The 15,781-nt window shown below is 40.3% G+C and overlaps 1 protein-coding gene across 5 annotated transcripts; it reads left to right on the top strand.

Moving 5' to 3' along the window:
- Positions 1-3,564: 3,564 nt before the first annotated feature.
- Positions 3,565-15,338, top strand: LOC122086931 (protein ELC-like). 5 transcript variants are annotated; one of them, XM_042655847.1, is made up of 3 exons: positions 3,565-5,148; positions 10,771-10,882; positions 14,546-15,338. In XM_042655847.1, the coding sequence occupies exon 1, from the start codon at positions 3,749-3,751 to the stop codon at positions 4,970-4,972; it is 1,224 nt and encodes a 407-aa protein (XP_042511781.1). In that variant the 5' UTR covers positions 3,565-3,748; the 3' UTR covers positions 4,973-5,148; positions 10,771-10,882; positions 14,546-15,338. The 5 variants fall into 5 exon arrangements, with proteins under 5 accessions (XP_042511781.1, XP_042511780.1, XP_042511779.1 ...); XM_042655846.1 differs by having other exon boundaries at positions 12,665-15,338; XM_042655845.1 differs by having other exon boundaries at positions 11,022-15,338.
- The last annotated feature ends 443 nt before the right edge of the window (positions 15,339-15,781 follow it).

Raw genomic sequence — 15,781 nt, 5'->3', positions numbered from 1 at the left:
TCCAGGCCCGGGGATGAACTGGGCCTGGGTTGAGATGTCCCAACCCGATCATAAGCCATGCTTGGTGAACTGTCTTAGAACTGGGCCGGGGTTAAGATATACTTCAGATTGAAAATGTGGTAGGGATTAAGCTATGGACTAAACTTTAGCTTACGCCCAACAAAATCCTGAATTCCAACGTTTAATAGTTATAATGACACCAAGTGGCTCATCCCAAACTTGTTAGAGAATTTCAATTAACGGGGTCAAGCACAAGACCCAATGGGCCTCGACCCATCCCAAGTTTTGCAGTGAAGCCTAAAGGCTGGACCTGGCCTCCTCCAACCCTTTCAAGCTTGGCCTTCTGAAGTCCCAAAACATAATTGGGATTTTATAGGGCATTGCAACCCTACACAATTGGTTGTACAGTTGTACCCAATAGGACTCCTAGCACACAAGAGTACCTCCACATTGAATTCTAGTAAATGCCCTCCCCCCCACCCCCCCAACACCCCCAAGTAAGTCCATTGCTATTGCCTAGATTGGGTTCACAACAAATGACCACTAATTGGTAGTTTATATTGTTCGTGGAGGATTTTCCAAGCTGGCGACTTGGAGAACACACCAATGAGGGAGCGCAGGACGGTTTTGTTAATAGGGTACGTACTTTTGGAGGAGAGAGAGTGTCAGGAGGATAAGAATTACAGAGAAAAGGTATTGTCGTAACCTCTGCCGCCAGCTTGGAGATACTTTTTGCATCAAACAAATATCAATATAAAAATGTATAAATAGAGCACATGTCATTTGATCAAATATATTATTCATATGTGATGTTGTGAAAGTTCACACCATGAGTATGAAACCCCACCTCTCCAACCAAAAAGGGGAAAAAAGTTCACACGTCTTGAAATCTTTAAAAAGCACTAAGGTTTGATTTATAGGAAAATTTGAAACAACAGGCTTGGGCTGCATGGGTTTCTCATGGATTAAGGCCTTAAGCTGGGGGGAGTCTTTATGAATAGAATGAGCTGGGTTTAAGTATAGCCCATCCTACTCCAAAGTCAACCCATTGCACATACCATATAACTTTTTTTTTTTTTTTTTTGGGTTGTGTGGGAGGAATGCAAATCCTTTGTGGCTGGCAGTGAATGGTAGTGAGGATCCAATGGTTGGGAGGGCCCTAACATGCACCCCAATCTTCCGATGCTCACTGCCACTCGCTGCCTCCCCACAAAGGATTTTTATGCAAGGGCAGGGGGTGGGTAGGTGTAAGATGAAATCCATTCAGAAGAATGACATGAACAGCCAAAGCTTTTGGGACACATAGTTCATGAAGCCAGGGAGATTGAGAATCTGATCCTAGAAATCGAGATTGATTGTCGTTGCTTGATTTGTATTATTTGGGCACATTAATTAGTTCTTTTACTCTTTTTGTTGTTATTTTGGATAAATTACACTTGGATGCCTCATGTTTAGAGAAATTGCAATTAGAGTACTTAATGTTTAGAAAAATTACACTTAAGGAATTAATTTTAAGATAAACTATGCTTTGGTGCCTCACACTTGATATATTATGTGTGTACCTTCATTTTTTCATAAATATTATGTTTAGGATACACATTTTTCATAAATGTTGTCTTTGAGGCACCTTCCATTTTTCATATTTCTAATTTTCCTCATATCACTCACATCCCATTTCTCTCTAAAATGGAAGGAATCAAACACCACTGTCCCTCCTCCACATTATCTTGGACAAAACCCTATAACCTATAGATGCTTCATAGCCACAAAAGACTGGAAAAGAGGAAGAGGGGAAGGCCCAGATATGGTGTCCTCAAAGTTATTGGAGGGTAGAAGTGGCACGAGCAAAGTTATAAATATAAAAAAGGGTACACCAAGCAGAATTTATCAATTGTGAGATATACAAAACATCTTACCAAAAAAAGAGGGATATCCTAAACATAATTTCTCTAAAAAATGAAGGGATGAGGATCACTACTTAGTCGCGTGTAGCCTATGCCAACATTCAACCAATGGGACAATATATTGGGGCATCCAATATGGGGAGCTGCTTGGTCATTTCATAGCCCCCCGTGAGAAGGCATATAGAAATGCGACTAGGTAGTGTTATTTTTTTCCAAAATTTAAATACTTAAATGTAATTTTATATCAATCGTGAGATATCCGAGACATGTTAGCCAAAAAGAAAAAGAGATATCACATACATAATTTCTTTAAAATTTCAGTACCTAAATATGGGTGATAAAACGATCCTTGGTCATGTGGCTACTGTGCATAGACCAATGGGAGGGTAGGTGGAGGTATCTATCAACTGTTGTTTAAGGGCAAGGCGGTCTTTTTACATCCAATTGTGTCTAGACGTAGAGGACGCGACAAGGAGCATTATTTTTTTTCCTAATTTTAACACCTAATTAATGATACAACTCTTAATTATGCTTACAAGCCTCTTATACCCAACAATTAGTTCAAGTAAATAAACTTAACTTATAAGAAATATCAAATAACACAAATGGGAGTGGTTCCAGTATGAGCCCATGATAGGGAATGGAATCAAATAGAGGATTAAGCCAATGAGGGAGCATATTTTAAGGGTGAAGAGGGAAGACCGATTGATAACGACTATTATGTTTAGTTGTAAGAAAAATTAAAGAGAAGGGGAGTAAATAATTTCAAATTTTGAAAAGAAAATTTAATTATCATTACTCTTTGTTCTAATTTTAAACCAAAAGAGATTTGAATGCAAAATAAGGTAAAATAAAAAATTTAAATATAAAATGATTTAAAATTAATAATATATAAAATCACATGTGATAATAATTATAAAATTAAAATTAAAATTTTCTCTCTCCTCCCTGCCCGGCAATTCCTCTTATAATTAAAATGGAATTGTCACGAAAAATGTGAAATCATCTACAACGATTGCATCGATATAGTGAGAGCATCGGATAATTGAAAACCCTTTGAAACACGTATCTAAATATTTTCAACCATCAGATATTTACCGCATCTCACTGCTCGCTGTCGAAAATATGGGCTCGTCCCTAAAGAGCATTTGAGTGGTCTAGCAAAGGGGGTGGGGCGGTAGGGGAAAATAATCCTCTGTTTTTCTCATTCCTGTTTTTCCTTGTTTTGCTACCTGCAGAACGCGACACGTGGACAACTTTAAGACCAACGCACGGGATGTAATAATCCTCACCCAATCTTGATCGTTGGTCTCCTTGTTGTCCACGTGTCGCATTCTGCAGGTAGCAAAACAAGAAAAAATATGGATAAAAAAAACAGAGGATTTTGATCCGGCGGTGGGTGTGGCCCCAAAGGTTTTTTTTTTTTTTGATAATGGTGTGGCCTCAGAGTCCCTAGCAGAGAGGCTGTCATGCTGACAGGGCTCAGGCCCCAGGGAGCCATCGTTCTAAATGGAGATTCTAATGCATATATTGTCTGACACGTGTTGCTCCTAGAAACATGAAGGATGAAATCATTATCCTCCCATCGGTCATACTGGCTGCATAAACAAAACTTGACAGCGCACGCGGCGGCGGCAGCACACACAAATCCTCCTCTCGAAGCAAAACTGCTTATTTCTCCGAACTCTCCGATCAAACCCTCAACCTCTTGAGTCTTTAGTCTTAGGCTCTCAGTATTGCTTCCTCTCCGGCGAGGCAGCCAAAGGCCACAACGCAAGCTTGTGCAAATTCTTCGTTCTAAATTTGTAATCGAAGCTCGCTTCGCTTCATCTCATGCAATTGCGATGGTGCCTCCCCCAATCCACGCAGCAGCAAACGCGCAATACACGCAACAGTTCCTAAGCAACGTTCTCTCCCAGCGCGGCCCCTCGGCGTTGCCCTACGCAGAGGACGCGAAATGGTTGATCCGCCAACAACTGCACAGCTTAGTCGATAACTATCCAAGCCTGCAACCTAAGACCGCCACTTTCACCCACAACGATGGCAGAACCGTCAACCTCCTCCAAGCAGAGGGTACCATCCCCATGGTCTACCAAGGTATCGTTTACAACATCCCCGTGATCATCTGGCTTATGGAATCCTACCCTCGTCAGCCTCCCTGCGTCTATGTGACCCCAACTCGCGATATGATCATCAAACGCCCCCACCAACACGTCAGTCCTTCTGGTTTGGTCTGTCACCCCTATCTCCACAATTGGATCTACCCAAGCTCGAATCTCGTCGATCTGGTTCGTAATCTCAGTCATCTATTTGGCCGCGATCCCCCTCTCTATGCTCGCCCCCAAAGACCTAGCCCTCCTCCAAACCCTAATCCCAGTCACAACCCTAGCTCCAGTGAGAATTCAAATTCTCCTTTTTCATTATTGTCGTCCATTGTTCGCCCCTTTATCCCTCCACCGAGGTTAAATTACTCTTCGCCTCCTTATGGGCATCGGCCGACGACAGAAGCCACTGAAGATCCAGCCGAGGTTTTTCGTAAGAATTCGATCAATAAGCTTATGGAGAAGTTACATGTTGATGCCGAGGCGTTGAGAAAGACCAGCGAGTCTGAGATGGAAGGGCTTTTCAATTTGCAGGCGGTTTTGCGACAGAGAGATGAGAACCTCTCTAAGGAGTTGAGGAAATTTCATGAGGAGAAAGAGGGACTAGAGCAGCAATTGCAGATGATTCTAATGGATACAGGTCTCTTGGAGTCGTGGTTGAGGGAGAACGAAGGGAGGGTGAGTAAAGCCAAAAATGTGGAGGTTGAAGGGATTTTTGAGCCTTGTGATGCGCTTTCGAAGCAGATGCTTGAATGTACTGCGTCTGATTTGGCTATAGAGGATGTGATTTATTCCTTGGATAAAGCAGCTCAGGAAGGATCGATACCCTTCGATCAGTATTTGAGGAGCATTAGATCGCTCTCACGCGAGCAGTTCTTCCACCGTGCCACGGCTGCGAAGGTCAGGTCTGCACAGATGCAGGCTAAGGTTACTAGTATGGCAGCTCGGGCATCAAGGTATATGTGAAGGTTTGTGGCCTAAATGTGTTAATGGTTACTCCAGGGGCTGATTCAGAATGGACCTTTAGAGAAATTATCATATTTGAATGCATGGGTTGACTGCTACGCACTTCGTGCGGATGGCTTTTATTAGCTCCATGGTTTGTGGGAGTTGAGGGTCTTCCAGCGTGTAGTCAAGCATTTGTAAGTCTACTTGGTACAGAGAGTATGAATATTAATTGATATGGTGATATCTTGACGATCTCTTACTTTGCCTATGCTTTTCCTTATTGAAGTCATGACATTTAATTTTCTATTCCTTAGTTTCCATTGGAAGGGAAATGACAGCTTCTATCAGAAATTTTATTGGTGAAAAATAGTTGAAGCATAGAACCCAAATGCTTTGAGTGCAGTTGGTTCGTTGTGATTGGTGTAGGATTCAAAGTCGCCAGGTTCTTCTCATGATTATTATTTAAGTATATATTCTATCCATCTGCTTCGAGGACATGAATGTGTCAACAGGTTCTCTTACTCTGTGGTACTCTCCCCCCACCCCCCACCCCCCACAAAAAAAAATTTCATCTGGGGAAGTGGTGCAATTGAGGGGAAAATCCAGTCATCACATGAAATACTGGAAAAAACATAGACTTGCAAGCTATAGTGGATTTGCTTCTGCCTCTTGGAAATGTTAGATGCATTTTTATTGTTCAGATCACAATGATTGTGCAATGTCTGTCTTGAGTGTAAGAAAGAAAACGATTTCCTTGTATTTTCCTTTATGCATATAGCAAATTTATTGAAATGTGGAGCCCCTTCTCTTTTAAAGTGAAGTTAATTTCATCACCATTAGTGTATGATTCCAGTTGCAGAGTTCGTGCTTTTAAAATTGTTGTTGAACTTACATCTATAATTCCATCAATGTACTCACATTTCACTTAGGCATAGCAACCTTAGTGATGTAGTTGCACGATGGACTTAGAGAAAAAAAAAATCTTTTGATTTGATTCTCTTTGGATTTAGAAACAATTTCTTTTGTATTAGTTAGTTTCTAATTTTAGATTAGTTTCCATTTTCAAGTAGTTTCCATTAAGTGTTTGATTTTTTCCTTTATATTAGTCATGTAATGGATGAATTCGGTAGTGAGATTTTGAAGTTTTGAATTTTGAGAATTGAATGGTGTTTCCAGGTTTGAAACCATGGTTGCAGTGAGCTGCCATTAGCTTCCCTTCCCCTGATCATCTTCTCCTCTTCCCTCTCTTATCTTCTTCTTCTTTTTTGTTTCTAATTTTGTGACTGCCCCTCCTTACCGGAAAGTCCCTGTTTCTGGTAGTATTTCCGGCCTTGTTCAAGTTCTTAGATCTCCTTAGTGCATGATCTGCTGGGGCTGAAGTTTTGATCGAAGGTAGCCCTCCCCTTGGCGACATAAATCCTAGAATATCTCCTCCGAAGCTTGGTTTTTTCTGTGAAGAAATCCAAACCAGATTCAGATCTGAGTTTTACCAACGCCAAGTCCAGTTGCAGGTTCAATCACATTCAGATCTGGGCTGTCGAGGTCTTGCGGTGCTGGATTCATAAATGACCTGCTGCATCGACCTTTCCTTTGAAGGTTCAGGCCAAGCCGAGGCCTAGCTGAGAAGCCCTCTCGAATTGAAGTGTCTCCCCATCGCCTGCCCTGCTTTTGATCTAAGTTAGAAGACAACACAATCTGGGCCCTAAGCGATCCGATTTTAGTCTATTGGAATCTGGTTTCGCATCAAGTGGTATCAGAGCAAATTTTCCTGTAATTTTCTATCTATGGCAAGTCACATCACCAATGCTGAGTTGCACAAATTGTATCGCGAGTTAGCGGAGAACCAATAGAATACTGATGCTAGGCTTGAGAGGACTGAAGCCAAGTTTGATAAGTTTATGAAAGAGATGATTGCCTTTATGAGGAGGTCCGACAAACGAGCTGAAGAAGGATCTTTTACATTACCTCCTCAGCTCAACATTTTACGGATCGAAGATACACCTTAGAGGCAGCAACCTGATCCAGTTGTTCCCCAGGATATTACCTGGAAATTTTCTGACAGAGATTGTGGCATCAAAGTTGAGGTTCCCGAGTTCAGTGGTGAAAAGGGACCTGAGGAATTTCTTGACTGGCTTACCAAAGTGGAGAGAATTTTGGCGTATAAGTCTCTGCCAGACGTGAAGAAATGTGAACTCATCATCACCAAGTTTATTGGATATGCATGTTCATAGTGGGATGATGTACTACATGCAAGGTTTGTCAGAAGACTTGGATCCGTTACCAATTGGAAGGTCATGAAGCAGATCCTAACTGAAAATTTTTTTCCTCTTAATTATAAAAAGGTAATGTTCCATAAATTACTTAACTTGCAATAAGGGAACAAAGATGTGGATTCCTACACCCTCGAATTCCACAAACTGTCTTCAAGGTGTCGACTTCAGGAAACAGACCAACAACGAGTGATGCGATATATCAATGGGTTAAGTACTGAGATTCGACTTGAGTTGGCTAACACTGATTTCAGGTCTGCTGATGTGGCAGCAGCTTATGCCAAGACAGCTGAAGAGAAGTCCATTTATTGGAAGGGTATGTTCAAGACTTCTTTAGTTTATAGACCTCCACCACGTATGGAGGAAAAGAAGCCTGAAGCTCGCAGAGTTGAAGAAAAAAGGTCGGAGTTCAACAAGGATAGTGTTGGGGTGAAGAATATCATATGCCATAGTTGTGGCGAGAAGGGTCACTATTCCAACAAGTGTCTCAACAGGACTCGTTCTGTGAACGTATTAGAGAAGCAGTCAACAGAGAAGAGTGAAGATGAATTTCATTTATATCCTTATCCCCTCGGGGACAATGATATTATCGATGATGAAGATGAGGATGTAGAAGCTCATTTAGCTAGCCTTTCATCTTTTTCGAATAGACTAGTTGATAAGGCTCTTCTCTTCAGACAGAGGGGTACTCTTCTGCACGGCTCCGACCCTATTGATGTTCATGCAATTGTTGATACTGGGGCAGAAGCAAATTTTATATCTGCTGAATTTGTTCAAGCACACAACCTTCCACAGAAGCAGCTTTTCAAGAAGATTCACGTGTGAGGTTTTGGACCCACAGCTCGAGAAGAGGCCACTGCAGTTGTTCGAGTACATCTACAGTTTGGGTCACTACAGTACCATGTCACCTGCTTGGTCACCCCATTGGCACACTGCGACATTCTTCTAGGGCGACCTTGGCAGCAACATGCAGGCATTATCTATGATGGCGCACGGAATACCATCAAGGTGAAGCAAGGAGGTCGTATATACTTAATGAGGCCACATGCATTATCAGACATGCCACGTCGTCGACTGACTCCTGCTCTAGTGACACGTCAGTCTACTTTCCCTCCTCTTGGTGTTATGTTCCCATCTTCTGCTTCGAGATACGTGCCACCTCATCAGCGAGCAACTTACAAGGGTATCTTGGGAGCACGACCTAACTTGACGGAATTGAGTTCTTTGAAGACCGGGAGAGCTGATGCAGTTGCACGATGGACTTAGAAAAAAAAAAATCTTTTTATTTGATTCTCTTTGGATTTAGAAACAATTTCTTTTGTATTAGTTAGTTTATAATTTTAGATTAGTTTCCATTTTCAAGTAGTTTCCATTAAGTGTTTGATTTTTTCCTTTATATTGGTCATGTAATGGATGAATTCGGTAGTGAGATTTTGAAGTTTTGAATTTTGAGAATTGAATGGTGTTTCCAGGTTTGAAACCATGGTTGCAGTGAGCTGCCATTAGCTTCCCTTCCCCTGATCATCTTCTCCTCTTCCCTCTCTTATCTTCTTCTTCTTTTTTGTTTCTAATTTTGTGACTGCCCCTCCTCACCGGAAAGCCCCTGTTTCTGGCAGTACTTCCGGCCTTGTTCAAGTTCTTAGATCTCCTTAGTGCGTGATCTGCTGGGGCTGAAGTTTTGATTGAAGGTAGCCCTCCCCTTGGCGACATAAATCCTAGAATATCTCCTCCGAAGCTTGGTTTTTTCTGTGAAGAAATCCAAACCAGATTCAGATCTGAGTTTTACCAACGCCAAGTCCAGTTGCAGGTTCAATCACATTCAGATCTGGGCTGTCGAGGTCTTGCGGCGCTGGATTCATAAATGACCTGCTGCATCCACCTTTCCTTTGAAGGTTCAGGCCAAGCCGAGGCCTAGCTGAGAAGCCCTCTCGAACTGAAGTGTCTCCCCATCGCCTGCCCTGCTTTTGATCTAAGTTAGAAGACAACACAATCTGGGCCCTAAGCGATCCGATTTCAGTCTATTGGAATCCGGTTCCTCATCACTTAGTGTGTTACCTTTCTCAGTTTGCCTTCTCCAAGACACTTTTTCTCATGAGGAGAAAGGGGTTCAAAAATTCCAATTCATCAGAAGGAATATTGATAAAAGTCAGAGACTTGCAACCCATAATGCGATTCATTCTGCTTCCCAAAGTTGAAGGTCTGTTCTGTTCTTGGAGTATGCAATTCTTGTCCTGTGTATAATGAAGTAACAATTTTCCTGCATATTTTAAAGATTACAAAGGATGTGGCCCTTTAATCCTTTTATCCATTTAGCAAATATGTTCAGGTCTTGTTGCATTTCATAGTGGATCCGCTAGCAGAGACAATTTTCTAAGTTGTTTGATTGCATATACTACCGCACATGGTTGAAGAGCTGGTGCAATTCATGGAGTTGTGTTTTTTTTTTTTTTCACTAATTTGTCTTTTCCTGTTCTTGATAGAGTTCCCTTGATGCCTTTATTGTTATAGACTTATTACAGTCTTACAATTCTCTTCTTTTTTTTTTTTGGGGGGGGTGGTTCCTTGCCAAATTGTTGATGTATGCTGTTTTCTGATGATATGCTCTAACGTGACGAACCAGAGGTTGAAAACAAACTAAAGGTTCGGTTCTGTATTCATAAATTAGAGCTATGTGCATATAAATCAACTGTGCAGGTTCTGTATTTTAAATCAGTCCTTCCAAATGAGGAAATTATACTTCGGTGCTCTTGCCTTCTCAAATCTTTGATCAGCTCTAATTATTATGTCTCTCATGAGGCTATAATTCAATTTATTGATGAGGCTTATCCTTAATTTTGGAAATACTCATCCTACTTTAGTTGTTAATTATGCGGGTATAAAATGAACACATGAAATCTATGTGAAATTTGGGTAGATATGTGGTTCTATATAGGGGTATAATAGTAGCTGAAAAACTCATCAGGTCCAATTTTTAGATCTGCTGATGAGGACAACTCACAAGTGGTAATAGGATACTTCAAAGTCAGTCAAACTAGGAGTCAAATGAATTAGAAAACAGATTTATGTGCCCAACAGAAATACATTGTATGATAATGATTTCAAATGAAACAGACCAGCATTGTATCAGGCACGAAATAGATTTCAGAGTATTAAGAATCAAATCCCACTTGTAGTAAGACTACAGTAACCATCCAGCAGATTCAGAAACCAAAAGACCAGAATATTATTGATTAAAGGGAAATTTACATCTGCCACCCCTTGCGTTTGCCTTAATTACATCATCCCCCCTCTCGTTTCGTTTTTTACATATAAGCCCAAAAAACTAACACCGTTTCACTGGTTTGAGGTTCTTACCGTTAACTTGAACCCATTTTTAAAAATCCCCAAATCACCCTTCCTTATACCCTGCAACCTATGAAATCAAAACAAATTGGGGCTTGGGTTTAAACTATGCGATTCCTTCTTTGATTCCTCTCTGCGATACCTCACCGAATGCATTCCGGCGAAGATGAAGTTGTTCTGACGATGTGTCACTGCTGACCGTAGGTAGTTCCGGCAAAACTGGGGCTGCGATTCTCCTTGGTTGTTCCGGCGTTGGTTGGCAGGGGGCTGCAATTCTCTGCAATTTGATTTCCGGCGTTGGCAGACGACGAAACTGGTGAGTCTCATCCCTGCAATTTGATTTCATGCACTGGATTTCAGTATATGATTCTGGGTTCTCAGTATATGCTTACTATTTCCCCAATTTTTCTGTTGATTCCACAATCCATACATGACTTTTTCAATTTCTAATTCAGATCTGCTAAGTGATTTCAATACTGGGTTCTCACTAAAAGGATTAGTAGATGGTGCGAACTTGCTTATCTCCCCATTTCGAACTTCTTTAATGTCCCTATCATCAATATGGTGCAAACATGCTATGCTGGTTGAGCAGGGTGTACAGCAGTTATAAAGCCTTCTGAGCATGATCCTGCAACCTCTTCTTTTCTGGCCAAAGCCATCCTAAGATACATGGACACTAAAGCCATTAAGGTCATTGAAGGAGGAGTAACCATAGCAGAGCATCTCTTAGAACAGAAATGGGACAAGATATTCTTCACTGGTAATGCACACATAGTTATATGGCCGTCCACTTGAATATATGGTTCTGCTACTGATTAACACCATTACCCATAAACATCCAGGGACTATACAAGTCGGACGCATAATCATGTCCGCAGCCGCTGAACATCTTACACCTGATTCTCAGACTAAGAACAAGGAGACCTCACATCGAACAGCTACGAGTTCCCACATTTCAGGAAATGGGGACAAAAATTGAAACGCATACCTTCGCTTCGCTGGTGACTGGTGAGTATCTGTTTTCGTCAGACGCTATCGACATCGCCGGAATGTATTCCACATTTCGCCGGAAGGAAGAGGACCTCTCCTTCGTTGGAGAGGATATCGCTGGGATTTGGGTGTTTTTTACGGTTCAAAAGGGTGAAACAGGTAGGACGGTAGTTCGGTCTTTTCAAGTTCGAAACTAACACCAGTGAAACGGTGTTAGTTTTTTAGGTTTAAACGTAAAAAACGAAATGAGACGGGGGATGATGTAATTAAGGCAAACGTGAGGGGTGGTGGATGTAAATTTCCCTTGATTAAAACATTGTCAACTAGAGTTTTCAGAAGTCAGAATCGAAATCAGGGCTGTAATAGTATGAATTCCAGAAATCCCAGTGACAATAGGAAAATCAATGTCCCAGGAACAGAACTGAAATCGAATGCAAAAACTAGTTGAACAGATTTGATACCTTAAGAAAAATCAAAACAAAGAACAGCATAGCAGTAGTGCAGTACCTAGGCTTCTCACTGCAAGGTATTGATTAGATTCGCCACCAATCCACCTGTTGAATCTCCACAAGAAGGAGCATTCTGAATTGCCACAGAAACAAAAGCAAAAAAGGCAAACTTTATTCATCAAATTCGTGTACAAGGCTGTAGACCCATACAAACTTACATAGAAGGATCAAAATTAGACTCAAAACTCATAAAGGAAAGGCCTAAAACCAGTCCTTAACTAATAAGGTAACCTAAATTAACTAGGAAACTAAATTAATGAATGATGACTCAAAACAGTATTGAATTTATAGAATCCTAATCCAGCCCGTTTAATAACTATTAAAATAAAGAAATACACTTAACTAACTGATCCCGTATGCCTAGCTTCTACCTATATTATAGGCCCATTAAAGAGACCCATTACAATGAGAACACATTGGATCAAAGGCCCAACCCCAAGCTTTCTTTTCACTAAAATAAGCTGATATCTGTGATTTATCTGCATCAGTAGAGTTCTCTCAATTTAACTATGAAATACTCTAGCAGTTCTTTGCTTCCCAGCCAGTTTACATATGTAAACATAATCCAAGTGATAAATTTGGTTGTTGGTACTTTCCAGATATCTTCTTGAAAGACGGTTCCACCCAGTGAGGCTCTAATAGGTTTTGTGGTGAGCTCTGTTCCTTCAGTTTTCCAAATATGTTTTCTAGGGTTAAGGTCTTGACAAAAGCCTTTGGAGGGCAAGGATCTATGTAGCCGACCCCATTTAGTTGGGATAAGGATGAATTGTTGTTGACAAAAGCCTTTGTTTCATTCAATTCTTATGTTTTCGAATGATTAAATTCACGTGCTGCTGTACTTTTTCATGATATTCATACATTGCAGTCTTTGACTTATAGATTTCCCCAAACAAGGAACTTCTAGCTTCACTGAATTTATTACATAACATTATTGACCCGGCTTACTCCTACTGTGGTAGCTTCGATTCTTATATCCAGTTTACAATTGAACCGCCATGCGTGTGTTTATTGGCCAAAGATTTGAATTAGCTTCCTTCCATTGTTCTCTCTCTCTCTCTCTCTCTCTCTCTGCTTCACATATTTTGGATTTTATGCTTTATGCTGAGTTTTTCTTTACTTTCTAGGGAGTTTTAGTACCTTCTTGAGCCTAGCTTCAGCAGATGAAAATCTTCATGCCCTGTAAAAGTGATGAGTAATGGAGGTTAAGGGAAGTTTAAATATAAATATAGATGGATTTAGTTCAAAATCCCATAATAAGTTAGTAAGACACAAACAAGGAGTGAGGCCGGGGTTTTCTCTCTCTCTTCAAGCTTTTATGAGTCCCTTATGATAGGAAAGCTTTCAGTTTCAGGAAACAGGTCTTATGGTCCTGGGAGTTAGGCTTAAGCTGAGCATTAGAAGAACGTTTTGTTGATTATACAAGGGGTGAGAAGAAGAGGAGAGTGGTTGCAAATCTCATATTAAAAGAGTTTCCGGTTGTAAAGTAATAAATTTAAACAGAGAGCCAATAACAAAACTATGGCGAATGCATCTATCGTCATTGATGCATAAATAAAGATAGCAATTAGTAGTGATTGAATTCCTTCTAGGGTTCCACATGAGAAACCAGTACGAATATAACCTCCATGTCCAATCGAACTATGAGCTAGAGGCCTTTCTTCGCTGGCTTCACTAGGTTGGTGGCAAAGCAACCTGTAGTTTTCTTCGTTGGCTTCTGCCTTCCCAAGCTGTCCCTGTGATCCAGGGCGTTTTCTGAAAGCTCCTCCATATGGCGCCATTTCGATTGGTGTTTTTCTCCGCGAACCATTTGGAATGGCGTCAAACTTACCAGGTTTCAATAGTTATAGTAAGAATAATCACTACTAGGGTTGGAGGCTTCACATGTTCACTGTTTAGGGAAGATTTGCAGTATAATTTGGACTAATACCAAGATAAGAAAGGACTGAGAGATAGTGGTGCTGGTTGTAGGAGAAGCTAAGTTAGTGATCACACAAGTGAATTTGAGCTGAGGATTTCGATATAGATTCAAAAAGATCTGAAAGTTCCTGAAAGGGAATAGGAAAATATTAGAATTTCAGGGGGGGAAGGGGTGTACAGAATTCTACTTGGAAGAGTGTTGGCATCCTAGAATCAAAACCAATATCTGTCATAGGATTTCGGGCGGATATTTAGTGTTGAGTTTGCAAACTTTTCTTTGGCAAAAGGTGTTTTTTTTTTTTTAAACCTATAAAAGAAAATGATCAACATTGGCTACATGCCTGACATCAGTTTTTAAGTGCTTTGATTCTGGATGTTTGATTGTTACTGAACCCTTCTCCTTCATGGATGTGGTTTGTATTCGTTTGAAACCAAAACAGAGCTGAGCTGGGCAATTAAGATTTGATGATCATCCCTACTTAGTGTTGATTCTTGAGCATGATTTTGAACCTTAAACTCTTTATGGTAATCCAGACATGTAAATTGTTTTTTTTTTTTTTAAGGGGTGGAGGGTGGGAGGTGCATAGGTGCATGCTAGTATCTGTCGGCTGGTTATATGTATAAACTCGGACACAGGTGTACTTGTATACGAAGTGGTCATGAAGTAACTTTTTATCTTGTTCAGCAGCTACACATTTTTCAAATGTAAAGAAAATTGAATCTTTAGGCTGGCAGAACCTTATTTCTCGCTTACATATAAGGTTTCTTGCAGAACCATTTATCTTGTCACTTTTCTCAGACAATTTTCAGTGATTCAAAATTACATGGTATATTTAGCTTGAAGCCATGAGATGATGAATATTGATTCACATGCTTAGGCTTGCAGAACCTTATTTCTTGCATAGATATGACATGAAGTTTTTCTCTCTCTTGCATAACTTTGTTGATCTTTTTAATGTTGAAATTAATGTCTTCTATTCATTTGTCAAAGTTGGTGAAAAATAGATTGTAATCATACACTTTTGTTCTCTTAGAGTATAACATACTTCTTCCAGAGGGTAAAATCATGTCATTGTATTGATGGTGGTATTTTCTGGTCTCTAAACATTGGACACAATGGCTGTTTCTTCTGTGGAAACAATTTTTTACTTATATCTTAGATGTATAAGTCTTTGAGAAAGTCTGCAAATATAGTGACAAAACTTGTCAGCACTTTCTTCCTTCTGGCTCTCTTTGATGGTTTCCCCATCCCCACCTTTTTTTTTTTTTTTTTAATGGGAAAAGGAAGTATGCACCATCCTTGTATAGATCCATTTATATCCTTTTCACATAATAAAAACACTGGGCTCATAGTCACTCTCTTCTATTTTGATCATGTGGATCCCATATGGACGATATCATTTTTTTTTTTTTTTGAGTATTTGGAACCCATTTGGATGATATCATTTTTTTCAGTGGTAAAGTGCAGGCTCCTAGAGTCCAATGGCAATGATGAATCACCATCGGTGAAAGGATAGTATTTTCCCCTAAATATTGGGTTAAGGTTAGGAGAGGGTGTGAAATTAACCATATCTAAATAAAAATATTCCCTAAATATTGGGTAAAAGGAGAGGGTGTGTGAAAGGATCCGCACATGGATGTTATGTGGATCTTTTCCCTAAATAAAAATTATGAGGTAGAAGTTTAAAGAATATTCAGAAAAAATATGGCAAGAAAATAAAGATGATGTCTAATTACTCAAGCGAATAGGCTCTCTGAGCCAAGGCATAGAGTAGCTTTGAAACAAGGTAAGGAGAGCT

The sequence above is a fragment of the Macadamia integrifolia genome, chromosome 8 (genome assembly GCF_013358625.1).
Source record: "Macadamia integrifolia cultivar HAES 741 chromosome 8, SCU_Mint_v3, whole genome shotgun sequence".
Classification (NCBI taxonomy): Eukaryota; Viridiplantae; Streptophyta; class Magnoliopsida; order Proteales; family Proteaceae; genus Macadamia; species Macadamia integrifolia.
This window is presented reverse-complemented; position numbering and strand designations above follow the sequence as displayed.